General features: G+C 42.1%; 3 protein-coding genes across 3 annotated transcripts in view; 2 read left to right on the forward strand and 1 right to left on the reverse strand.

The window, feature by feature from the left end:
- LOC134672262 (phospholipid-transporting ATPase ABCA3-like) overlaps positions 1–6,479 on the forward strand; it is a 48,694-nt gene extending 42,215 nt beyond the window's left edge. The window contains exon 35 of the mRNA XM_063530160.1: positions 338–6,479. Coding sequence (XP_063386230.1) covers positions 338–511 — 174 coding nt within the window. The 3' untranslated portion in view covers positions 512–6,479. The remainder of the gene's footprint in view (positions 1–337) is intronic.
- Positions 6,480–10,554: 4,075 nt separating this feature from the next.
- On the forward strand, positions 10,555–14,184 carry LOC134672037 (protein artichoke-like). The gene is made up of 2 exons (XM_063529935.1): positions 10,555–10,705; positions 11,496–14,184. Exons 1-2 carry the CDS (start codon positions 10,702–10,704, stop codon positions 13,976–13,978), a joined length of 2,487 nt encoding a protein of 828 aa, XP_063386005.1. The 5' UTR covers positions 10,555–10,701; the 3' UTR covers positions 13,979–14,184.
- A 1,192-nt stretch (positions 14,185–15,376) lies between these two features.
- LOC134672263 (uncharacterized) overlaps positions 15,377–25,613 on the reverse strand; it is a gene marked incomplete at its 3' end in the record, with an annotated part of 30,384 nt that continues 20,147 nt past the window's right edge. Inside the window, exons 8-14 of the mRNA XM_063530161.1 lie at positions 23,710–23,841; positions 23,111–23,257; positions 22,528–22,692; positions 20,168–20,293; positions 16,488–16,585; positions 16,033–16,201; positions 15,377–15,412 (exon numbers count right to left, since the gene is read on the reverse strand). Coding sequence (XP_063386231.1) covers positions 15,377–15,412; positions 16,033–16,201; positions 16,488–16,585; positions 20,168–20,293; positions 22,528–22,692; positions 23,111–23,257; positions 23,710–23,841 — 873 coding nt within the window. The remainder of the gene's footprint in view (positions 15,413–16,032; positions 16,202–16,487; positions 16,586–20,167; positions 20,294–22,527; positions 22,693–23,110; positions 23,258–23,709; positions 23,842–25,613) is intronic.

A 25,613-nucleotide genomic window follows, 5' to 3' on the forward strand; every position in this document is an offset into this window, starting at 1 on the left:
AGCTGTAAAACATAATTCAAAGTTACATACAAAAGTTTTAAATCGCGAAGCGTCTTTGGGTGGATGCCGTTCCTCATCCCACAAACGGAGCGGCAGCTGACATCCACGAGGGTTCATTACACATTGTCCTTAACCACTTTACTAGTCGGCCAGTATGCGATGACTGACGAAATTTGCATCTACTTCATCATATAGTCAGCAGCAATGCTAAGCGAGCGAGGTGTTCAAAATGATCTTGTCGCGATTTTATTGTTAAGAGAATAAGAGCGCGTCAAGTTAATTTTGAACACCTCAACTAGCAACTTCAGCTGCTGACTGTACCTGTTGTTATTTGCAGAGTATGCTGAGCTATCACGTAAAGGACTCTCTCCGCTACAGCGAGCTGTTCTCACAACTAGAGCACCTTCGAGAACAGTTCCCTTCTATAGTGGAAGACTACACGGTTACAGAGACCACGCTCGAAGAAGTTTTCCTCGCTCTGGCTAAGGAGGCGCGCGCTGAGACCGTATAGATGGCACTACTAATGTATTCAACTGTGTAAGGTTAGACTTTTGCTATAATTGTTGCAAGGAGCTTTCCTTTATATGGACACAGTTACAAAAGTGGCGATTGAGCCCCGCTTTGCGGAATCCTAGGTATAAAGCTCCGAAAAGTTTTGAAATAGAGGTTAAGTACTGGAGAACGCAATGTGGAACAGTGAGCTGTTCTCCCAGCTAGAGAATCTTCGAGAACAGTTCCCTTCTATAGTGGAAGACTACACGGTTACGGAAACTACGCTCGAAGAAGTTTTCCTCTCCCTGGCTAAGGAGGCACGCGCTGCGACCGTATAGATGGCACTACTATATTCAACTGTGTAAGGTTAGACTTTTGCTATAATTGTAAGGAGGAGCCTAGCTTTGCAGGTCCTTTATATGGATACAGTTTAACAAAAGTAGTGTCGATTGTGCCCCGCTTTGCGGGATCCTTTATATAAAGCTCCGAAAAGTTTTGGAATGGAAGACGCAATCATTGTGCAATGTGGATAACACTTAACCCAGCACTTCAAAAAACTGTCACATCTTCAATGTCCCAGGGGTTTTTATATTTCCTAAACTTTGTATGAAATCGGAAAACGCAATATCGCGTCCGTCGTTCTCAAGGGGTTAAGACTGGATACCTCACTCAAGTAAACATTCCTTCATGCCTTCATTTTGAGTGCGAGTCTGTTTTAGCACGGACCTTGGACCGTGTGTTATCCTGATCATTAATCATTATCATTTATTTATTGCACTTCTTAGAATATATTAAATAAATTAGAACTTCCGTATGTGGGTATCCGCTAGCTAGCGCGGTTGCAAGGAGCGGGTGATCGGGTTAACGAGACATAGTTTGAGCAACTCTAACCGTCGCGGACGCGTGCGATACGAATTTTATAGTCTGTCGATTCGTAGCAGGCCCCGAACTTGTCATTCTATGTCTATTAACTAAAACCGCACGTGCTACTTACCTGAAAAAAAGGGTCTTAATTATTCTAAATGACACCCGAGCGCGGGCTAGTCCAACGCTCAAAAAACCAGTGTAGGTGCGCTCTCCGATAACGCGCCTTTGTTACGCATCTGAATGACACATTTTAGACTGGTTCGACTCGTCAGCACTCAGTAACCGTAGAGAATTACACGACCCTTTTTTACAGGTAGCGGCACGTGCGGTTTTACTTAACAATACACAAAGGATTAGCGGGTCGGGGCCGGCTACAAATCGACAGACTATGCCTATGCGTGCATCCGATTTGTGCACCTGCGCCAGCTAACGGACGCCCTGAACCGTATACTACATACTCTCTCCACATACAGACGGACATATTACTAGTCTGTTTTTTTAAATATGAAGTACCATATAATAAATTTAATAATCTCCAAATATAGAGATTGTAACTGAGATTGATTGTACACCGAACCTATTGATTGAAATAAACAGATTAAAGATTTTTGTTTTTTAAAGAAAATTGCATGGAACGCCCATTTTTTTATTGCTACGTAAATTATACCATCATACGACCATGACGATTTTTAGTAATAATTTTAAACTCAGTAAATAAAAAAGCGAATAATTTATTATAAGTGTCTTAGTGTGTAGTTGGCTTGGGTGTATCGTAAGCAACATGCATATGTATAATATTATACAGAAAATAAAATAGACCTACGTGACCTACGTAATGCTATAAACAATAGTCTCACAGTCTAAATTAAAGACAATATCCAAAAAAAAAGAGCGTATGTGGGGCACCCGGGCGGAAAACGTCCGTCTGGGCGTCCCAGATACCGCTGGAGTGACGAAGCCCAAAAAGACCTGTCCGCCCTCGGAATACCCAACTGGCGTGAAGTGGCGCAGAATAGGGCAGAATGGCGCTCTCTTGTGTCAGAGGCCAAGATCCTCTTTGGGTCACTGAGCCAGTGATGTATGTATGTATCCAAAAAAAACGGATGTTTTACTGATAGGTGTAAACAGGTGCTATCAGTAATAATAGAACTTGTCATAAAGGTTGTCACTAGTCTATGTATTTTGTAAGAACTAAATAACGAAAATGTGGCCTTGTTACTTCCGACCGATTTTTGAAATGCCTAGCAGCATTTTTTTCTACAACTAGTAACCCTAACATAACTTCTTTCTAGCAAAGGATAAAAACAAGGTTTAATATATACCGGTTAATACCACATAGTTAACAGATCGGGTAAGAGGTAGGGTCGCTAAGGCAAAATTGTAACTTCATGACAAGCCGATTTCCTTGCCTTGCCCCGAAGGACAGACAGTAACAAATTTGACTACCCATAATAAATAGAAGACCATAGTAGAAAAACTTTAGTTTAATTCGCTTTCTTTACTTTCCAAAAGGACCCTAGTATAGTTTAAGATGGCCCTGCATGGCCCGTGGTAAGTACCACCAGAGATATATATAACTCCGTATAAGATAAATAAAGTCTAAGAAAAAAACGTGCCTCGGACGGCCAAGGAAAAGTCATTCTCGAATAGATGGCGCCATTACCTTTGGCCTATTCTCGGCTAGATGGCGTTAACGACACCGTTGGTATTTAACAATTTTAACACATATCAGTGAAAGAACATGGGTCAGTAGGAAACAATAAAAATTAAAAATCATTTATCCGTAAACATATTTTGATTATTTTATACATTTTCAATTTTATTTTAAGTTTTAATCATGTGTCGATAGATGGCAGTAAATGTACCGTGACTATAAAATTGACAATGACAGGACCCCTCTATACTATCTATTCTTTTTGGTACCACGTATGAGCCATTCGCGGCTCGCTCTTGATATGTGAATTTTTGCGTGTCGCACGTGAACACAAAGAAATAATAGTTTATAAGTTTTGTTCTACAATGTTCTCATACTTATTAGTTTAATATTTACTTACTTACTTATGCCAGAATTATATTTTCTTACATTTCATGTTTTGAATAAAAGAAATCGGCGTGTTATGAAATCACGGTTTTGTTTTAGCGACCCCAGTTGACTCTGCCTCTCTCTGCCTATCTTTCAGTTCCATAGTATTAACCAGTAAAGTATGCCGGTGTATTTTGGTATGGGTCCGACGATTTACTACACCTTAAGCTTAAGGCGAAATAATAATTATGGTACCAACAACGTTTTAGGTTCTAAATTTAGAATATTGTATTGTAGTATCCTAAAGTTATTTTTTCCTTGTTTAGTTAAGGCTTAATATTTTATTTAGCACCATGTAATCTCAATGTTATTTGCACTTAGATTAGGGTCAGGCTGATATTCCACCTGTCAAATGTGTATTTTGTCTCGAATTAGGCTTCATGGAAGAGAGAGACGCAATGACATTGGACCAAGATATTGGACAGACGGAATACCACCCTTAAATATATGGGCATTATAGGTTCCCAAGGGTAGACCATAAAGTATTGAAGCAGCAGAATAATTGAAGTATAACTTATGGGATGAATTGTACTGACCTTACCATTGAACTATTATTACTAACGTATAGAACCGACACAGAGAAGCTGTATTTTGCGCCATGGCGACAACAACTCATGAGTTGCTGTTGTTTTGACAACAAACCATAGAAGCGGAGCGTGAATCTCGCGACCTAAACGCGCGTAAGCGCCGTGAATTATTAGACGCTTTGGTCGCGTGGTACAAGTTGCAATTGCGACAATTTCATTGTTTGGTATGGCTTCTCTATAGTAATAATAACCTCGTGCCGCCCACCATACAAAATTATAGCCAAGGAAATTACAATCTTTTTGTATTTTCAATTGGGTTGAATTTCATTTGTTCGAAAAATTTACGAGACAAATGAAATGCTGCCTAATCTGTTTTTCATTAAGGTTGATTCCACCGAAACTGATTGTACATCCTAATGTACATTGGGCGGCACGAGGATAACTCAATGGATTTTTATAGAGACTTCTTAAATGCTTGACTGTTGTACATTCCCGTATATATTTAATTAGGCTTTCTATATATGTAGTATTTTGTATAGGTAGTAAGATATGATTAAATAAAATATAACCACAGATACCGGGATTGCTTGGTTTGAAAACTAAGTAAAAATAAATCCTAAAATTGCAAATAATAGGCAAGAATAGTATTTGGCTAGGCTATGTTACAAATGGATTAAAAATATATTAGTATTATATTTATAAGCAATATAGGCAGGTCCTAAGAAGTGCTCAAGGTAGCTCTCTACATAGCAGCTTAAAACTAATATAATCCCGCATAAGGCTGCATACCAAAATAGTATAATATACATAATTAATGTGTAAAGCAGGTCTTTGACGGTCAAAGGGCTATGCTTAAGAAGAGAAGGAACCCTAAAAAAATTATATAAACGATTAATTTTGTAGGCTTTCGTTATATTTTAATTAATATTACTATTTTTTTCCAAAGGTATAGAAATATAAAAGGCTTGTAGGTTTATAATATAAGGAATGGAATATGATATTGATCATATATGTGTATATTTGAAATACGTGTGTAATTTAATTTCATTCATTTATTCCTACATTTATTTATAATCACATTTATTTTAAGCCTTATAAGAACTAGGGAATGTAAACCGGTAATAATTGTGTAGACCGTGGAACCGGTAAATTGCCAATTGTTCTCATTTTAAATATGTATTTTGTACCGATTGCATTCCTTAATTAGAACCCTTTCATCAGAACCAATTTTGGATTTATTTAGATGGATGTGAAGGGGCTCTTACATGGTGGATCCAGATATGGAAAATGCACCGACGGCGCGCCACTCGCGAACCATTTTGCCAAAAGATCGCTATTGCTCACATGCATTTCATTGTACCAAAGACAGTTAATTACATTATGTAGTCAATACATTTACTGCCATCTTTCGACATAAATGAAATGATCAACACTTTTAGAACTCCATTTGATTTTTATCCTTATTGAAATATACTTATATCAGTGAAAACTGATAAAAGTATCGCCATCTACGACACGCTACATCTACTACAAGGATCAAAGTCAAATGGCGTTCTAAAAATGTTAATCATTTGTGCCGAAAGATGGCAGTAAATGTACTGACTACATAATTTACTTTGACAATATTCCACTAGTCTAAATTCTCTTTTTTGTTGTGTCAACTAGATACTTATTTCCGTGAAATGTCAAAACACTCCAATACAATAGTATTGCAAATTTTTGAAAAGTGCCCCTGTGGCCTATTAGCTGAATATATGTTTGATGTTTGTCATGCAGCTAATGATCCAAAGACCCTTTTAGCTCTTTTTTTTTTAGGGCTCGCCTCATCTCTTGACGCCTAAAAGGCTAAAAGCCTATTTAACTAATTAAAGCTTTTAGCCTTTTAGGCGTCAAGAGATGAGGCGAGCCCTAAAAACCGGGCAAGTGCGAGTCTGACTCGCGCACGAAGGGTTCCGTACCATAATGCAAAAATAAAAAACAAAAAAAAGCAAAAAGAAAACGGTCACCCATCCAAGTACTGACCCCTCCCGACGTTGCTTAACTTTGGTCAAAAATCACGTTTGTTGTATGGGATCCCCATTTAAATCTTTATTTTATTCTGTTTTTAATATTTGTTGTTATAGCGGCAACAGAAATACATCATCTGTGAAAATTTCAACTGTCTAGCTATCACGGTTCGTGAGATACAGCCTGGTGACAGACGGACGGACGGACGGACGGACGGACGGACAGCGAAGTCTTAGTAATAGGGTCCCGTTTTACCCTTTGGGTACGGAACCCTAAAAAAGAGCTAAAAGACTCGAGTCTTCTGGACCACTGCTTGCAGCGCGTATGCAGTTACAGTTCGCAAGAGGTTCGCTAATGGTGCGATAGCGGCGCATTTGCTAGATGTGGACGCACCCATTATTTATGTACTTACGTTAGCACGATATTACAATATGTAAAAAGACTGCATGTATACACTGTAACTATTTTGATTTTTTGAATAAACACCTATTGTTGTACTCTAACTTTCTTTGTTTTATTTTCTTAACAAATGCCTTATCTTTTAGATAATATGCTTTCAATTCATAACATGTTAGACATTTTGATTGTCGTGATAGGTGTGTAGAAACCGGGTAGGCCACTACACGTAATCTTTTGTTTATGCGAAGCAGGGCGACAGCGTAGAAGCGATGAAATGATAAATAGCAACTTCAACTTTAAATTAAATATAATGACAATAGAAACTAATGAGAAAGCGTTACAATTTGAATTTGCGTAAGCGGCAGCTATATAAAACAAGTGCGCGGGCGCATGCGAACGCGGTCTGAGAGCGAGTGGTAGGTGCCGATGCGGTGAGGGAACCGGCCGTCGAGGCGACGGCGGGTGATGCGCGCGGCGTGCGGGGCGTGTGACGTATGCGCTGCTCCTTTGTGTCCGCGCGTCTAGCCGATGGTCCAAGTGCAATAAACGGAGCGGAGCGGGTAGCGAATTGCCGCTACAGGTGTACCATCGCTAGGGCATGCTCCCGGGAATTCCCGGTTCTCATATTCCCGGGAATTCCCGGGAATTTTATGGTGTTAAAAGAACCGGTACTGAAGACCCGGTACCGGTACTTCCCGGTTCTCATCATATGACTATTTATTCTCATTTCAATAGTAGTAATGTTTTAGTACTTTAGCTCGGGACATTATATAACATTTAATAATGGTGCTATGAAACGAGGGACCCAAATAACCCGACAAACTAACCTAGTAAAGTAGGCATTCGTGCAGGCAGGCCGTGCCGTCATAGTGCTGACTGCTGAGTGCATCGACTACGCTACGGCCGTGTGGCTCGACCCAGGCGGAGGCAATGTGTGCCGGTTAATTTCGTAAAATAGATTGGAACACCAATTAAGTGTTTGTTTATAATAAAATAAGTCATTTATTAATTCTTATGCAATTATTTATATGAAAATAAGTCATTCATAAATATTGTACGCTAACAGAAACAATTTCTTATAAAAGTAATCAAAATATGTCTTGAGAACCGGGAAGAACCGGGAATCCCGGTTCCGGCCATGCCCAGAACCGGGAAATTAAATTCTTGGTACCGGGACCGGTACTGCATGCCCTAACCATCGCCCAAATTGTTAACTGACCATCGGTGGACCTTGTATTGTAGCTCGGGCGATTTTCCGCAACTCGACGTCTTGCGCCTATTTTGCGTGATAGGGGGTGGGCTAGTCTTGCCAGCCCAGCTCCTCGAGGAATCCTATCAAACCTTTGATGTTGAGTAGGACCTCGGGGAGGTCACTCGGGGATCCGAGATGTTTTGCCCTGTATGGGGCCAATCCGCTGCATTCCAACACCACGTGAGAGGCTGTTTCTTCTTCCTCCATGCATCCACGGCATAGGGGACTGTCTGTGACACCTGTTATAAAAAGATGTTTGTTAAAAAGTCCATGACCTGTTATGACACTGGTTACCATACTCAGTCGAACCTTTCCTAGTTGAAGGAGCGCCCTTGTGAGCTTACCGTTCATGCTAGGCATGGCCTGCTTGGCCTGTCTGCATCCAGTTTGGTTTAGCCAGTGCTCTGTGTGTAGTTTCCCTGTACGTGCCAGCAGCATTGAGCGTACCTTACTAAACGGTATCGGGAGGATCGGTTCCGGGCCTATCGCCCCCGCACCCGATCCTTGTCTGGCGAGCTCGTCCGCGGCGTCGTTACCTCGGGATCCACTGTGTCCTTTGATCCATTGTAAGGTGATCTTATTGTTCTGACATACCTCCATTAGTCGTTCGTGGCATTCGTGTATAAGTTTGGACGTGACTATATGGCTTTTTAGGGCCATTAAGACTGCTCTGCTGTCGGAGAGTATGCGGATGGAGGATCCTACTACCTTCCTTGCAGTGATGGCAGCCGCCGCGTTAATGATGCCCATGCACTCAGCCTGGAATACCGAGTTATGGGCTCCTAGCGGAGTGGTGATTGACATGTTCAGGTCTTCTGAAAAGGTTCCAGAGCCTGATTCGCTGTCTGTTTTGGACCCATCAGTGAAGATTCTCAGCTCCCGGGGATTGAGTCCTTCGTAGTTGTCGTCCTCAAATAATTGTATTTTGTACCTTTTGTCAAAGATGGCTTGTTTGTGAATTCGATCCGTGCCCGCCATGAGCACTGGAAATTCGCTGTATACTTTTTCCAGGCATGCTGTGTGAAGAGCTCCTGTGGTGTTAGACCATATATTGAGGGTTCGTAACCTTACCGCTGAGAGACTGGCCTCTTGTTGTATGTGTAGGTGCAGCGGTGAAAGGTTTAGCATGACCTCCATGGCTGCAGTCGGAGTGGACCTCGTGCAGCCAGTGGTGGCCGTGCATGCGAGCCTCTGGAGTCTTTGTAGCTTGTCTCGTACGTTGCCTAGGTTTGTTCTTGGCCACCAAACCAGAGCACCGTAGCAGAGTAGGGGGCGGATTATAGTCTTATAGAGCCAAAGGGTAATTTTCGGGTTGAGTCCCCACCTCTTACCAATCATCCTTCTGCACTGCCAGAAGACTACTCCCGCCTTGTCTATGCGTTTGTTGATGTGATTGTTCCAGTTGAGTTTACTGTCGAGCGTTAGCCCTAAGTACTTAACTTCGTCGGTCAGCTGTAGCTCAGTCTGGAAGAGTGTTGGTCTGGTAAAGTTGCCAAGTGCCCTTTTATTGGTGAACATTACCATTTCTGTTTTGGTGGGGTTAACTGATAGGTCAAAATCTCTACACCAGCGTTCTACGATCCGAAGAGCTGCCTGGGTGAGGTCGCATACTGTACTGGCAAATTTACCTCGGTGGACCTTATTACAAAAGGCATAGGGTCTACCGATGGAGAGTTTATAGAGTGTTGCTCGCAAATTGGATCGAAACATGTCGAGCTATTCAACTTCATAATACGTGACTGACTGACTCGTTTAAAATAATTTCAAGTGTCACTATCACGGATCAGGCTGTATAGCCTGGTGACAGACAGACTGATAGACGGAGAGTGGAGTCTTAGTAATAGGGTCAGTTTTTACCCTTCGGGCACGCAACACTGAAAGTACCGAGGTTGACTGAAGTAGCATACGAACGTTTCCGAGAAAATACGATGGAAAACAATTGGCTGGCCCAATATTACAGGGTTCTATGTTTCACTTTTACTTTTATCGAACTGAAATTTTAACGTTGCCATAGTGACATTAAGTCGAATTTCAACTATCTTGAAAATTTAATATTGAGCCAGCAAATTATGCACTACATACCTAATGTAAACTGTATTGACAATAGGTATGCAATTTATTATTGTCCTAAACGAAAGCTTGACCGCGTCTGATGCCCTCTTGACTTTAGGCATGACAGTCGCGATAACACAGGATAAATACCAAAGAGTTATTCATTGTATAAGAGGTTTAAAGTCTAAAAAATGTGCCTTGAATGTCAACTGAACTGAATTATTTTTCAGGGCCTATTTATTTAGACGGGCGGTGTAATAAGAATAAGGAAGTTGGGCATCGGGAAAGGTTCAGTACAGTCAGCAGCAGAAGTTGCTTAACGGGCAAGGAGTTCAAAATTATCTTGACGCGACTTTATTGTTAAGAAAATAAAGTGTCAAGGTAATTTTGAACACCTCGCCCGCTTAGCAACTTCTGCTGCTGACTGGCCAGGAGAAATATTGAAATAGTGCACCTGGCCTAACACCCGTTTGTGTGCTAACTCTGGCTGTGAAACTGAAAAGTGACGTTTTACAAGTCAATTACCACAAAGCATAATAGTTTAGCACCATCTTAGCCGTCAAACTCAAGGGCATGATTTTTTGATCGAGCGTTAGCGAAAATCTCCGTTTCAGCTATGGCAAAAATGCTTTCGTGTGTCCCGATGTTCTCCTCTACAGGTCGCAATTCTCAACCGATTCTCGTGAAATTTAGTGAGCAAATTCGATGAGTATTTTTTTAATGATTTTCATGTTTTTTTAATTCCTCAAAATGGCGGAGCCATACATTAGTTTTAAGTAATCCTCCGAGGTCTATAGCTCAGACCCACTTTACGCCTCTTCCACAGTAAATAACTCTTTGCCAATACCTACAACACAAGGGCCTCGGTCCCGTATCAGTGTCATTCGGGCAGTCGCACCGCCACTGTGCACTGCTTACAGTTAGCTCATTTGATAGCCAATCAAATAACAATTAATTATCATTCGGTTATTTGTTCTAACATTAGGCAGTATCGGTTGTCGTTGCCATATGAAGAGGATAAAATGGGTAAGTTATCTTTTTTTGTATTTCTTATATTGGTATCGTCTTGGGTCGTCCCGTTCGTTTTTCGTCAAGTTCTTAAATTAGTCCTATTCTGCTTTCGTCACTCATTCTACATTCGTCACAATCGTCGGTGGATTTCAATGTAGAATGAGTGACGAAAGCAGAATAGGACGAATTTTAAGAACTTGACGAAAAACGAATGGGACGACCCAAGATGATACCCTTATATTGTGTTGTGTAAACCGTCGAGCCCCAGGGGTTTAAAAATGTCAGTCAAAAAAGACTTAAGGTTTTAAATGTAGGAGTGCATTTTGTTTATCAATTCGGACGGAATATTGTGTCCTGTGTCCGTGAAACTCAAGTTAATATTTACATACTATATATTATAGTTTTCTCTGTTTCTTCTTTTAAACTGCTGGATCTATTATATAGGTATACCTATACTACACGGGGAATCCCCGATTGTTGCGACAGAAAAGTCTTTGTTTGACTTAAATATATAGCTAAGACTCTGATTTTCGAATACGAATACCCATATATACCTACTCTAAACACAGTGTAATATTTCCTTTTTTAAACTCAAGACTATTTTATCAAATAATTCAGCGACACAGGCACAAAATGATAGATGTTCCTTTCCTTTGTCTCAATTTTATCTTGGGTCGGGCACTCGGGTCTCATCACTTACCTACTATTTGATCGGCTCGGTACATGATGTGATTTAGATTATTCTGCGAAGTCTCCCATCTCATCTCACACCGATACGGTAAAAACATGATGATTAATATTCCAGATAACACAGCCAAAGCGATCTTAATACTGACGCTCCTGGTCGCTACAGGCCCACCAGTGAACAGCGACTGCAACATCCATGAGATCGGCAACGACGCTCCCTGCGGCGGCCGCCTCGTCTGCACCCGCGACCTCAGTGATGCCGTCAGCCTCATAGTCCAAATGCCCTGCTTGTACTTATACAACGATTACTCAGAAGAACATATATTACATCAGAACTTCAGTGTCTCTGTAGAGGCAGTAGATTTCGACTACACCACCAATGACTCTTCAGTTATAAACGAGCTAAAGGACCATATTAACGCCATCTCGATAACGAACGGAAGAATCAAGAAGTTTCCAGAAACTGTTTTAAATCTGCGACAAGCGACGATAGTTGATCTCTCCAGCAACAATATTGACTCTCTAAATCTAGCGGCATTCGCAAGACCGAGCATGATAAACGTGCTTAATGTGTCCTATAATAATATAGAACGTTTAGACGCCCAGATAGGTTGGCCTAGCTACTGGCAGTTACCGGTAACTACTATCGATTTTAGCCATAATAACATCCAAGGTGTGCTACAGAACGACATCGCACCATATGTAACATTAAGACATTTGAATTTATCTTACAATTACATAGAATCGTTCAATCAAGACACGTTCAGTAATCTGACAGGATTGCTAACGTTAGACATTTCGAACAACAAGATTTTCAAGCTTGACTCTTCTTTAGCTGGTCTAGTAAGCTTACAAGAATTATATTTAGATCACAACGATCTAACACATCTAAATAAGGATAACTTTCATAGCCTGTTCGCATTAAAATATCTTAATATCAGCTCCAATAGTTTAAAAAGTATTGATAGCTCTTCTTTCAACTCTTTAAGTTCTTTAACGCAACTGGACTTAAGTAACAACAATATTGAGGCTATTTTAAAATCAACCTTTCAGAATAACAGTCTTCTTTATTCACTCGATGTGTCATTTAATAAAATTTCGAACATAGAGTCGGGAGCATTTGCGGGCGCCCATATCACAGATCTAAAACTTCACAACAACACTTTAGCAGGCTATCTCGACACTGACGCATTTAATGGTCTATACTTTGAAAAGTTGGACCTCAGTGACGCGGACATAGGAGAGCTGGGGCCGGATCTATTCGGACCTCATCCTTCTTTCCGATCGCTAAATTTCAGTAAAAATTTCATCTCCAAAATAAGTAAAACTACATTTAGAAACCTCGACTATTTAGAAGAACTAGACCTATCGTTTAACAAGCTACGAAGCATAGATTTTGACACAACAGGTCTGAAGAACTTAAGTCATTTTTATATCAATAATAACGCCATAAAGCAAATCCGAAGGGATTCTTTCCAACCTCTCACTTCGCTGCAAGTTATTGATCTATCTAATAACGCCATCGAAAATATACAAACTCTATCGTTTACCAATTCAAAAATTCTGCTAAAATTAAATTTAAAAAATAACCCTATCACTGACATCCCTCAACGAACGCTGAATGGATTGTCCTCATGTTACGATTTAGACCTCTCGGGATCTAAAATCAAAACCCTTCAGAATGACTCATTCTACGGAATGAGATCATTAAATAAACTCAATTTGTCACACAGTGATATACAACTATTAGATTTTAACGTTTTCAATGGCACAGGGGCAATAGAGTTTTTAGATTTATCGTTCAACCGGATTGAATCATTTTCCATAAATAGTACAAATGTAAAACTACAACGGATACAGCTAACTTCCAATGTTATCACGTCCATAAACAAAATGTCTTTCCAAAAGCAGCGTAGTGTTACCTCAATTGATATCAGTTATAATAAAATATCATACATTCAGCCAGGATCCTTTATTGACTGTGAATTTCTTTTTAGTTTAAATTTAAACAATAATTATTTGTCATTCCTTCAATTTGGCGTATTTGAAGGTATGGAAAGTGTAAGTAGAATTAACTTATCAAATAACAGATTTCACAGATTTGATGGTAAATTATTTTACGGTTTATCAAATTTGCAAGTCGTTTACCTTGACAACAATTTCATAGACAAAATTAATCTCACTGAATTCACATTATCTAGAAGTACCATAACCACTTTATCTATAGGAGGTAACCCGCTAATATGTGATATGTTGGTGAAATTTATTCATGAAGGGCTCTCCTTGAGAGCGGAATCCCCAAATTTTGACACAGAAAATGTAAATGGAATAACATGTAAAAGTGAGACTGAGATAAACAATAACACTCAAGATAATGACAATAAAATGTTGCTTTCGGGAAATAACAATCTAGAAAAACTTGTCAATGTCACAAACAAGTATTTGGCGGCCAACTTCGGGACCCTTCTTTGCGCAATGCTCGCAGTGTTATGTTTTTTTGTTTATTTTAAATTTAGAAATAAGTTGACACGCAGTCGCGTAGTTTCATCTAGTAGAGAAGTGTTGTCGAATGCTATGGAATTAGAGAGTAATCAGGATTAATAATTAGGTATACATATTGTATATCTTGTGATGATCAATATAAACCTAATTTCCGTTATGTAGTAGGTAATGAGAATGAAATTAGCAACAAAACAAAGGCAGATACGATAAGAAACATTAGTCATTCCGACATATGATGACATTGGCTGTAAATATGCCCAACGATTTTTATGAACTACCCACTCGCTCTAGACTGATTGTGAGTCATGTAAACTTTAGGCACATGAAAGTTTTATGTGAAGTGTAATATTTTTAAACTAAAAAAAATTCATTAAAAATCTCATAAGTAAACGTCGTTTCCTTTTTACAAACATAGAAGATGATTTCAAACTATTATTTGCCAATGAGGTCTCTTTGATATACGAGTACCGTACCTAGGTAACTCGTTTCTTGCCGATCTCATATTGGTATAGCTTCCTCCAATGTAGAAGTTTTCACAAGTATGGAGTTTCACGTTCATAAGCGCATTGTAATGTGCCTATAGTTCGTTTTTTTAGCATTAGAAAGAAGTAACTACAAAGAAGATAAGCGATCTTGACATGTCTTTTAATTGTAAAACACTTTATAAAAATCAACTATTACTTATGAAATTGCTGTGACTTATTTTTAAAACGTGTTTTTCAATTAAAAGACACATCAAGATTGTTTACCTTTTTTCTAATGCTAAAAAAACGAACTATAAGCTTAAAAAATAAACTATTTTTATCTTAACTTTAAATAAAATTAAGTAAGTAACGTTGAAACTTTTAAGGAGCTTTAATAAGTATAACTCTGAATACTAAAACTAGGTACTTACGAAATATTATATATTGAATCCCTAAACAAACCGAATACATTTTAATCCTCTTCCTCTTCTTCATCCTCGTCGCCTTCTTTCTTCTCTCCTGATTCAACCTGCCAATAAACATTTCATATTGAATTCTAGTCACCTGTTTATGTAAAATACCAGTACTTTATACCTAAGTATATCAAGAAGTAATTGTATTATTATAGTTACCTCAACAGGTTCCGGCTCTGGTGGCACTTCCTGAAAATAACAGAACAATCAAAATCAAATCATATGGGTACAATTTATATCAATAGAATATCAGAAATGTAGCCAATTAAAATCTCCTCGACAATGCTCTCCTCCTCATAGTAAGAGTAAGAGGGTAAGACAGTCCCTCACGGCCGTAGGAGGATCAATGCTGATGTAAGTCGGGTTGAACATGCCTACCACCGGAGTAAAATAGGTAACTAACCACAATCTCCTCCTCAACTACGGTCTCCTCCTCCTCATAATCGTCTCCGTAGCCCACAGGGAAGAGGGTAAGACAGTCTCGCACGGCCGTAGGAGGGTCGATGCTGATGTAGGTCTGGTTGAACACGGCTACCACCGTACTTAAATAAGTAACTAACCATCACAATCTCCTCCTCAACGACGGTCTCTTCCTCCTCATAATCGTCTCCGTAGCCCACAGGGAAGAGGGTAAGACAGTCTCGCACGGCCGTAGGAGGGTCGATGCTGATGTAGGTCTGGTTGAACACGGCTACCATCGTGCATCGTACTTAAATAAGTAACTAACCACAATCACCTCCTCAACGATGGTCTCCTCCTCCTCATAATCGTCTCCGTAGCCCACAGGGAAGAGGGTAAGACAGTCTCGCACGGCCGTAGGAGGGTCGATGCTGATGTTGGTCGGGTTGAGCACAGCTACCACCGTACTTAAATAAGTAACTAACCACAATCTCCTCCTCAACTACGGTCTCCTCCTCCTCATAATCGTCTCCGTAGCCCACAGGGAAGAGGGTAAGACAGTCTCGCACGGCCGTAGGAGGGTCGATGCTGATGTAGGTCGGGTTGAGCACAGCAACCACCGTACTTAAATAAGTAACTAACCACAATCTCCTCCTCAACTACGGTCTCTTCCTCCTCATAATCGTCTCCGTAGCCCACAGGGAAGAGGGTAAGACAGTCTCGCACGGCCGTAGGAGGGTCGATGCTGATGTAGGTCGGGTTGAGCACAGCTACCACCGTACTTAAATAAGAAACTAACCACAATCTCCTCCTCAACTACGGTCTCTTCCTCCTCATAATCGTCTCCGTAGCCCACAGGGAAGAGGGTAAGACAGTCTCGCACGGCCGTAGGAGGGTCGATGCTGATGTAGGTCGGGTTGAGCCCGGCCAGCTGCAGCAGCGGCAGACTCCTCTTACGGGACACCATCACCGCCACGCGGTCTTTTCTATACAACGAATAATTTACTTAGTTGATCTGATCTTAATCCTGCCTATATGAAACTTTCTATAGTCGTATCATGTTCGAGCATCGTGATCATATACAATTTCTCTCTATGTACCTAAGGCTACAATTAGCAGCCCTCTTGATACAAAAATATTATTTTGTATTGTAGCTATTTGGTTATTTCATTTTGTATTACGTCTGGCGCTGAAAGTAGGTATTAAAAATTTCTAATCAGGAAGTGGTTCGATCATTTTGTCAATAACACAATATATTAGTATACGACTTACGATCTGTAGTAATAGTTTCGCTCCAATTTGTCATACTGCTTGATTGTGTAAGCCACGTGCTCCATCGAGTACAAATCTTCGCCGTGGAAGATCCCCATCTGAAAAAAAAACCCTTTTGCATCTAAAACCAAGGCAAAGTATTTAAGGCAAGTTGTTTAAGGCAAAGTATTTCACAAATATTTCGGAGAACAAGTAATTTTAACCCACTTCAAAAAAAAAGAGGCTCTCAGTTTGACCCGTACCTATTAGTTCAATTCATTCTCACTGGTGATTTATCACAATGACCTTCATTTCGTATTATCAGTAGGAACTTAGGAAACTATAATACAGTTGTAAATAATCAGTAGGAAACTCTTATGCAGTTGACATTGCAAGTATTATCTGTTATTGACATTTTAATTCACGCTACAAATACCGTCGGATACGACTACATAGTTGCATTATCTAAATAACTACACATCTCGAATACCGGGTCAGAGGTCAGCCAACATATTTCTAGCGTAATCAACAAATGGATTTATACCTAATTTTAGAAAGTAAATTCCCTCCCTTTGGCCATTATGACACATACAGTATCATAGCAACAGTAATAGCTAAGCAACTGAGGTATTCAAAATAAAATAAATTCTATTAACAATTTCGGAGAAGATAAGAAATTTACGGGTTTGGCCGACGATATGTGCCAATTGAATCCCGTGGCAAATTCATCGAATGGGAGCAATAACTATAAATGCTCACGTAAAATAGATCAAATCTTCTTCGAACCCCTCTCAGGCCAGGAGCCCATGGCGTTTTGCCTGATTTGCCACTCTAGTTTCGCCACTATAACGGCTGCTCAGTTCGTATGGTCTTTTTTAGGGTTCCATACCCAAAGGGTAAAACAGGACCCTATTACTAAGACTTCGCTGTCCGTCCGTCCGTCCGTCCGTCCGTCCGTCCGTCCGTCTGTCTGTCACCAGGCTGTATCTCACGAACCTAGACAGTTGAAATTTTCACAGATGATGTATTTCTGTTGCCTCTATAACAACAAATACTAAAAACAGAATAAAATAAAGATTTAAGTGGGGCTCCCATACAGCAAACGTGATTTTTGACCAAAGTTAAGCAACGTCGGGCGTGGTCAGTACTTGGATGGGTGACCGTTTTCTTTTTGCATTTTTACCGTTTTTTTTTTTGCTTTATAGTACGGAACCCTTCGTGCGCGAGTCCGACTCGCACTTGCCCGGTTTTTATACAACGTGTCCCAAAATTCAACGATAAGCTGGCACTAGAAGATGGACCTCGACTAGGGCATGCACCCGGGAATTCCCGGTTCTCATATTCCCGGGAATTCCCGGGAATTTTATGGTGTCAATAGAACCGGTACTGAAAACCCGGTACCGGTACTTCCCGGTTCTCACCATATGACTATTTATTCCCATTTCAATAGTAGTAATGTTTTAGTACTTTAGCTCGGGAGATTATATAACATTTAATGGTGCTAGACGTGTGCGCCGATTAAAAAATGATCGGCGGCGGCGTTTGCCAAAAAAATAGCGGCGGCGGCGTGTTTTCGGCGTGAAATCGGCGCGACCTTGACTTTTAGGTTTCTTAAGAAACATCATTAATTCGTTGTTTGTCTTGAAAATTTTATCAATGCAGGTTGCTGGTCAGTGAACTACGTATAGTTTGAATATGTTTTGAGTAAAATAGGGTTTGTAAATGAATATAGGATAGGTGTAATAACTTGATTTCCCTAGTAACTGGCTTGCATTAAGAGGTTACCTAGTCCCAATGACCTGCGATCCGATCTATAACTCCGTTTTTTCAAGCTGTCCATGGCTTATCCTATTAAAAATGACGTACTTTAACAAAACAGAACTCCACACATCCTTGACATTTGCTAGACATAATGGACTGCTATGACATGACATGACTTCTTTTTAATGGTTTTCTTCTCGTACAAGCACCAGGCTCACTGAGACGTATCTTCTTTCTCGTTTTCTTATTGCTGAGGCTTGCGACCACATGTAATTTGTTTCCATTTCGCCATTTTCCAGACTGCCGCAAGCCGACCTCTTCATAGCGTTCGACCATCTCACACATGCTCCAAGCATGTTTGCCATTCATTCGGATTAAATTCATGTGTTTTTCCACATCATGCGTTGGATAATATGTCCGTAGAATCTAAGGGCTCAGCCATGGCATATTAGGAAGAGATGAGTGGCGATATAGAACTCTTTGAGAATGGAGGGGTTTGTTCTTCTAGCTGTCCAAAGTATAAGCAGCACTAGCAGCAGTCTTCGTACGTTCGTTAACAGCTGACGGTGAATACTTAGGATTACTCAGTTACTTTAATTGGTGTGTCAAATAGTTTCTGCAACTGGCTATTCAGTTTCATTTAATGAAAAATTGATGTATAGGTATTTGACAACTGTAACATAAATATTACAAAAAAAACCATAATGTAATCCAAAAACCAACTTGGAATAGCTAATTCACAACACTCAAGGTTACGCCGATTTCACGCCGATCATTTATCGGCGGCGGCGGCGTGGTCAAAAAGCCCGGCGGCGGCGGCGCGCCGGCGCGGCGCACAAGTCTAAATGGTGCTATGAAACGGTGGACTCAAATAACCCGACAAACTAACCTATAGTCCGTTTTTTTTAGCATTAGAAAGAACTTCGCAGAAGTTCGCTTGTGGTTCTAAATCTGGCACTTTTAGCGGTAACAATTTTAAGTAAATTATATGTATTGACCATGCTTTAATAGATAATTCAATAATTATTAACAATTAACGAGCCTGATAAAAACTACACGCTTGCTTCTGCGGAGTTCTTTCTAATGCTAAAAAAAACGAACTATAGAGTAAAGTAGGCATTCTTGCATACAGGCCGTGCCGTCATATAGTGCTGAGCGCATCGACTACGTTACGGCCGTGTGGCTCGGCCCAGGCGGAGGCAATGTGTGCCGGTTAGTTTCGTAAAATAGGTTGAAACGCCAATTAAGTGTTTGTTTATAATAAAATAAGTCATTTATTAATTCTTATGCAATTATTTATATGAAAATAAGTCATTCGTAAAGATTGTACGCTAAGGGTCTCCCCAAATATATCGACGCGCATTCGGCAAAAGCCGATAGGAAAAAGCTTTATGTCCGCGCAATAAGAGCGAAAAAGTCGTCGTTCGGCTCGGCTCGCATCGGCCGGCGCCGGCCGACGCGTCGTCGGCTTCTTCGCTCTTATTGCGCGGACATAAAGCTTTTTCCTATCGGTTTTTGCCGAATGCGCGTCGATATATTTGGGGAGACCCTAACAGAAACAATTTCTTAAAAGTAATCAAAAGATGCCTTGAGAACCGGGAAGAACCGGGAATCCCGGTTCCAGCCATGCCCAGAACCGGGAAATGAAATTCTTGGTACCGGGACCGGTACTGCATGCCCTAACCTCGACTGACTGATGGATGACTACTCGAGGAAAAAAAAAAAATATATATATATATATACTCGTATCTCAATTTATTACGGAATTACAAAAAAAATCGAATCGCTAATGGTATTTTTAACGACCATGTCATTGACATGGTCGATGACAATTGAAATATTTTATTTTTATTTTTTTTCTTCGAGTAGTCATGAGCAGGTCCATCTCTGGTGCCAGCTTATCGTTGAATTTTGGGACACGTTGTAGATATGTGAGTTACATGGAGTATCTCTTCAGGACATTGTTCGACGATCTCCTTGACGCCATCGCGCTTGTCAGCCGGGAACATCACCAGCGTGTGTGGCGGCAGGTGCTCCGACTCTATCTTAGTCAGCGATGCGATCACCTGCCGAATGTCAAATAACTATAGGATTGGGAAATTGCGGTCTCGAGAAATTATACTCTGTATCTATAGGGATGATGGTACTGTACTTAGGGCATGCACCCGGGAATTCCCGGTTCTCATATTCCCGGGAATTCCCGGGAATTTTATGGTGTCAATAGAACCGGTACTGAAAACCCGGTACCGGTACTTCCCGGTTCTCACCATATGACTATTTATTCCCATTTCAATAGTAGTAATGTTTTAGTACTTTAGCTCGGGAGATTATATAACATTTAATGGTGCTATGAAACGGTGGACTCAAATAACCCGACAAACTAACCTATAGTCCGTTTTTTTTAGCATTAAAAAGAACTTCGCAGAAGTTCGCTTGTGGTTCTAAATCTGGCACTTTTAGCGGTAACAATTTTAAGTAAATTATATGTATTGACCATGCTTTAATAGATAATTCAATAATTATTAACAATTAACGAGCCTGATAAAAACTACACGCTTGCTTCTGCGGAGTTCTTTCTAATGCTAAAAAAAACGAACTATAGAGTAAAGTAGGCATTCTTGCATACAGGCCGTGCCGTCATATAGTGCTGAGCGCATCGACTACGTTACGGCCTGTGGCTCGGCCCAGGCGGAGGCAATGTGTGCCGGTTAGTTTCGTAAAATAGGTTGAAACGCCAATTAAGTGTTTGTTTATAATAAAATAAGTCATTTATTAATTCTTATGCAATTATTTATATGAAAATAAGTCATTCGTAAAGATTGTACGCTAAGGGTCTCCCCAAATATATCGACGCGCATTCGGCAAAAGCCGATAGGAAAAAGCTTTATGTCCGCGCAATAAGAGCGAAAAAGTCGTCGTTCGGCTCGGCTCGCATCGGCCGGCGCCGGCCGACGCGTCGTCGGCTTCTTCGCTCTTATTGCGCGGACATAAAGCTTTTTCCTATCGGTTTTTGCCGAATGCGCGTCGATATATTTGGGGAGACCCTAACAGAAACAATTTCTTAAAAGTAATCAAAAGATGCCTTGAGAACCGGGAAGAACCGGGAATCCCGGTTCCAGCCATGCCCAGAACCGGGAAATGAAATTCTTGGTACCGGGACCGGTACTGCATGCCCTAACTGTACTACACCTTATGGAAGAACAGCTTCAGTCCGTTGGGTTTGGCGAGTACAGGTCCGGGCACGAACAGTCCACCCGGGGGGATGTACTCCTCATCTTCCACCTCCACGTCCAAGTGGAACTGACTCCTCTACAAGAGCTGGTCAGGCTGGTACTACACCTTAGGGAAGAACAGCTTCAGTCCGTTGGCTTTGGCGAGGTTATTGGGCGGCGTGTACAGGCCGGGCACGGACAGCCCGCCCGGGGGGATGTACTCCTCGCCCTCCTCCACGTCCGAGTGGAACTGACTCCTCTACAAGAGCTGGTCAGGCTGGTACTACACCTTAGGGAAGAACAGCTTCAGTCCGTTGGCTTTGGCGAGGTTATTGGGCGGCGTGTACAGGCCGGGCACGAACAGCCCGCCCGGGGGGATGTACTCCTCGTCTTCCACCTCCACGTCCGAGTGGATCTGACTCCTCACAGGAGCTGGTCAGGCTGGTACTACACCTTAGGGAAGAACAGCTTCAGTCCGTTGGCTTTGGCGAGGTTATTGGGCGGCGTGTACAGGCCGGGCACGAACAGACCGCCCGGGGGATGTACTCCTCGCCCTCCTCCACGACCGAGTGGAACTGACTCCTCTACAAGAGCTGGTCAGGCTAGTACTACACCTTAGGGAAGAACAGCTTCAGTCCGTTGGCTTTGGCGAGGTTATTGGGCGGCGTGTACAGGCCGGGCACGAACAGACCGCCCGGGGGGATGTACTCCTCGCCCTCCTCCACGTCCGAGTGGAACTGACTCCTCTACAAGAGCTGGTCAGGCTAGTACTGCACCTTAGGGAAGAACAGCTTCAGTCCGTTGGCTTTGGCGAGGTTATTGGGCGGCGTGTACAGGCCGGGCACGAACAGACCGCCCGGGGGGATGTACTCCTCGCCCTCCTCCACGTCCGAGTGGAACTGACTCCTCTACAAGAGCTGGTCAGGCTAGTACTACACCTTAGGGAAGAACAGCTTCAGTCCGTTGGCTTTGGCGAGTACAGGTCCGGGCACGAACAGTCCACCCGGGGGGATGTACTCCTCATCTTCCACCTCCACGTCCAAGTGGAACTGACTCCTCTACAAGAGCTGGTCAGGCTGGTACTACACCTTAGGGAAGAACAGCTTCAGTCCGTTGGCTTTGGCGAGGTTATTGGGCGGCGTGTACAGGCCGGGCACGAACAGACCGCCCGGGGGGATGTACTCCTCATCCTCCACCTCCACGTCCGAGTGGAACTCCTCGACTACCTTCTCGGGAGGGGCTTCTTCAACCGGCTGGGAAATACAGCGGCATGTTTATGTCTTAATATGAGGAACCTTGAACTATTTAACAACATTACACTCGTATATTTTTGTACGTAGGTTTAGTTGCTTAACATATTTGGTCCAACCAAGCTCGTGGCGGATTACAGCCATCCTCTGAGAATATGTTTGCGGTTGTATCTAATTGCCACAACTCTTTTCATACATTTTGTACCTATGGGTTGCGGCAATTAGACCGAAGACATATTTTTTGAGAATGGCCCATTATTACATTACTGTAGATTTCTGACCATGCCTGCCGCCCTCGGAATACCCAACTGGCGTGAAGTGGCGCAGAATATAGCAGAATAGCGCTCTCTTGTGTCAGAAGCCAAGATCCTCTTTGGATCACTAAATCAGTGGTGTATGTGTGTATTGTGGTATGTCTTACAGGTTCCTCTATGTCCTCCGTCTGCTCCGCCTTCTCTCCTTCAGGCAGCACCCCTTCAGGCAGTTCCCCCTCTGGTCGCTCCCCCTCTTCCTTCTCTGGCAGTTGCTCCTCCTCCGTCACTGGTTCGGGCTCCGGCGACGCGGGCAACTGGAATGTGTAAAGAGCAATAGAAAGTCATAGTGTGTGGTGTTACCGGGTTGATGAAGAAAACTGATACTTGTATTCATATTTTTAACTTTATTCGTTTGCTACAAACTATTATGTTTTACAATAAATTCACAATAAATATTCCAAGACGTTTTCACAAAAAATCTAAACATTTCCTTGCCTACATCCTACATCCGTGCAAAAAAAGCAATACAGTTGCCTTTTGTTTTTTCTAACAAACAAAATAATTATGTCAAGTTAAACATGAATGACGTCACTACCTAAGCACCACTTGCGCCGTCCCATTAACCCGGGGCTAACCGGTTAAACCGCTAAACCAATGTCGAATTATACTGGCAACCATGGTAACGCTAGGTTTAACCGGTTAACCCCGGATTAGTGATTCGTGCAAGTGGCCCTAAGTGTACTTTGTCTTATAAAACAATACAAACCCCAGCCGCGATGCGCGCCATTTTCTCCTCCTCCTTGCGCTGTTTCTCCTGCGCTAGGCGCTCCTCTTCGGCCTCCCGCGCCAGTCGCGCCTGCTCCCTCTCCAGACGCAGTCGTTCCTCCTCCTCTTCTTTCTGAAACCAATATCAAAAATCATTGGGTCTCCGGTTAAAACTGGCGGATACTGAACTGAAAGCTGTTTATTGAGGTTTTTGTTGAGGCAGGGGTGCGAAACTCCTGACTTCGGCCAAACTCGGCTCAGCATTGCCTATCCGATCCGAGCAATTACCTATTAGGGTTGGCAACAGTTGACTTCCTTTTGCGTGCACGACCACAGACAAGATAATCACTTGAATTTTGACAACCCTAAATAGCTGAAAGGGATAGTGCCATATATATATTGACCCTGAACCGCTGTCAAACTTCAGTTTTGTAGGAAGTTTCCTTTCTGTACGGCAGTATTACTATTATTTATTCTGTGCTTGAGGTTGGAGAGAAGTGAAGGCGGTTGAGTTAATATAGGACTTAGTTAGCAGTTAGTTTTACCCACTGACATTTCTACAGCATGGCGTTGAAGCGATCGCGCCGCTCTTCTCTCGGTGTCTTGCTGAAGGAGGCAATAGCGCTCAGTACGCCGGGATGGATGAGATGTTTCTGCTATAAGGTAATCACTAATCAGATGTCATTAACTAACCAGTCTTTTCAACATGGCGTTGTAACGGTCGCGCCGCACTTCTCTCGGTGTCTTGCTGATGGTGGCGTAGCGCTGGTACGCCGCCATGGATGAGACTTGTTTCTTATATAAGGTAATCACTAATCAGATGTCATTAACTAACCTGTCTTTTCAACATGGCATTGAAACAGTCGCGCCGCACTTCTCTCGGTGTCTTGCTGATGGAGGCGTAGCGCTCGTACGCCGCGATGGGTGAGACTTGTTTCTTATATAAGGTAATCACTAATCAGATGTCATTTTTAACTGACCAGTCTTTTCAACATGGCATTGTAACGGTCGCGCCGCACTTGTCTCGGTGTCTTGCTGATGGTGGCGTAGCGCTCGTACGCCGCGATGGGTGAGACTTGTTTCTGCTATAAGGTAATCACTAATCAGGTGGCATTAACTGACCAGTCTTTTCAACATGGCATTGAAACAGTCGCGCCGCACTTCTCTCGGTGTCTTGCTGATGGTGGCGTAGCGCTCGTACGCCGCGATGGGTGAGACTTGTTTCTTATATAAGGTAATCACTAATCAGATGTCATTAACTAACCAGTCTTTTCAACATGGCATTGTAACGGTCGCGCCGCACTTCTCTCGGTGTCTTGCTGATGGAGGCAATAGCGCTCGTACGCCGCGATGGGTGAGACTTGTTTCTTATATAAGGTAATCACTAATCAGGTGGCATTAACTAACCAGTCTTTTCAACATGGCATTGTAACGGTCGCGCCGCACTTCTCTCGGTGTCTTGCTGAAGGAGGCAATAGCGCTCGTACGCCGCGATGGGTGAGACTTGTTTCTTATATAAGGTAATCACTAATCAGATGTCATTAACTAACCTGTCTTTTCAACATGGCGTTGTAACGGTCACGCCGCACTACTGTCGGTGTCTTGCTGATGGAGGCGTAGCGCTCGTACGCCGCGATGGGTGAGACTTGTTTCTTATATAATGTGATCACTAATCAGATGTCATTAACTAACCTGTCTTTTCAACATGGCATTGAAACAGTCGCGCCGCACTTCTCTCGGTGTCTTGCTGATGGTGGCGTAGCGCTCGTACGCCGCGATGGGTGAGACTTGTTTCTTATATAAGGTAATCACTAATCAGGTGGCATTAACTGACCAGTCTTTTCAACATGGCGTTGTAACGGTCGCGCCGCACTTGTCTCGGTGTCTTGCTGATGGAGGCATAGC

The sequence above is a fragment of the Cydia fagiglandana genome, chromosome 16 (genome assembly GCF_963556715.1).
Source record: "Cydia fagiglandana chromosome 16, ilCydFagi1.1, whole genome shotgun sequence".
Taxonomy (NCBI): Eukaryota; Metazoa; Arthropoda; class Insecta; order Lepidoptera; family Tortricidae; genus Cydia; species Cydia fagiglandana.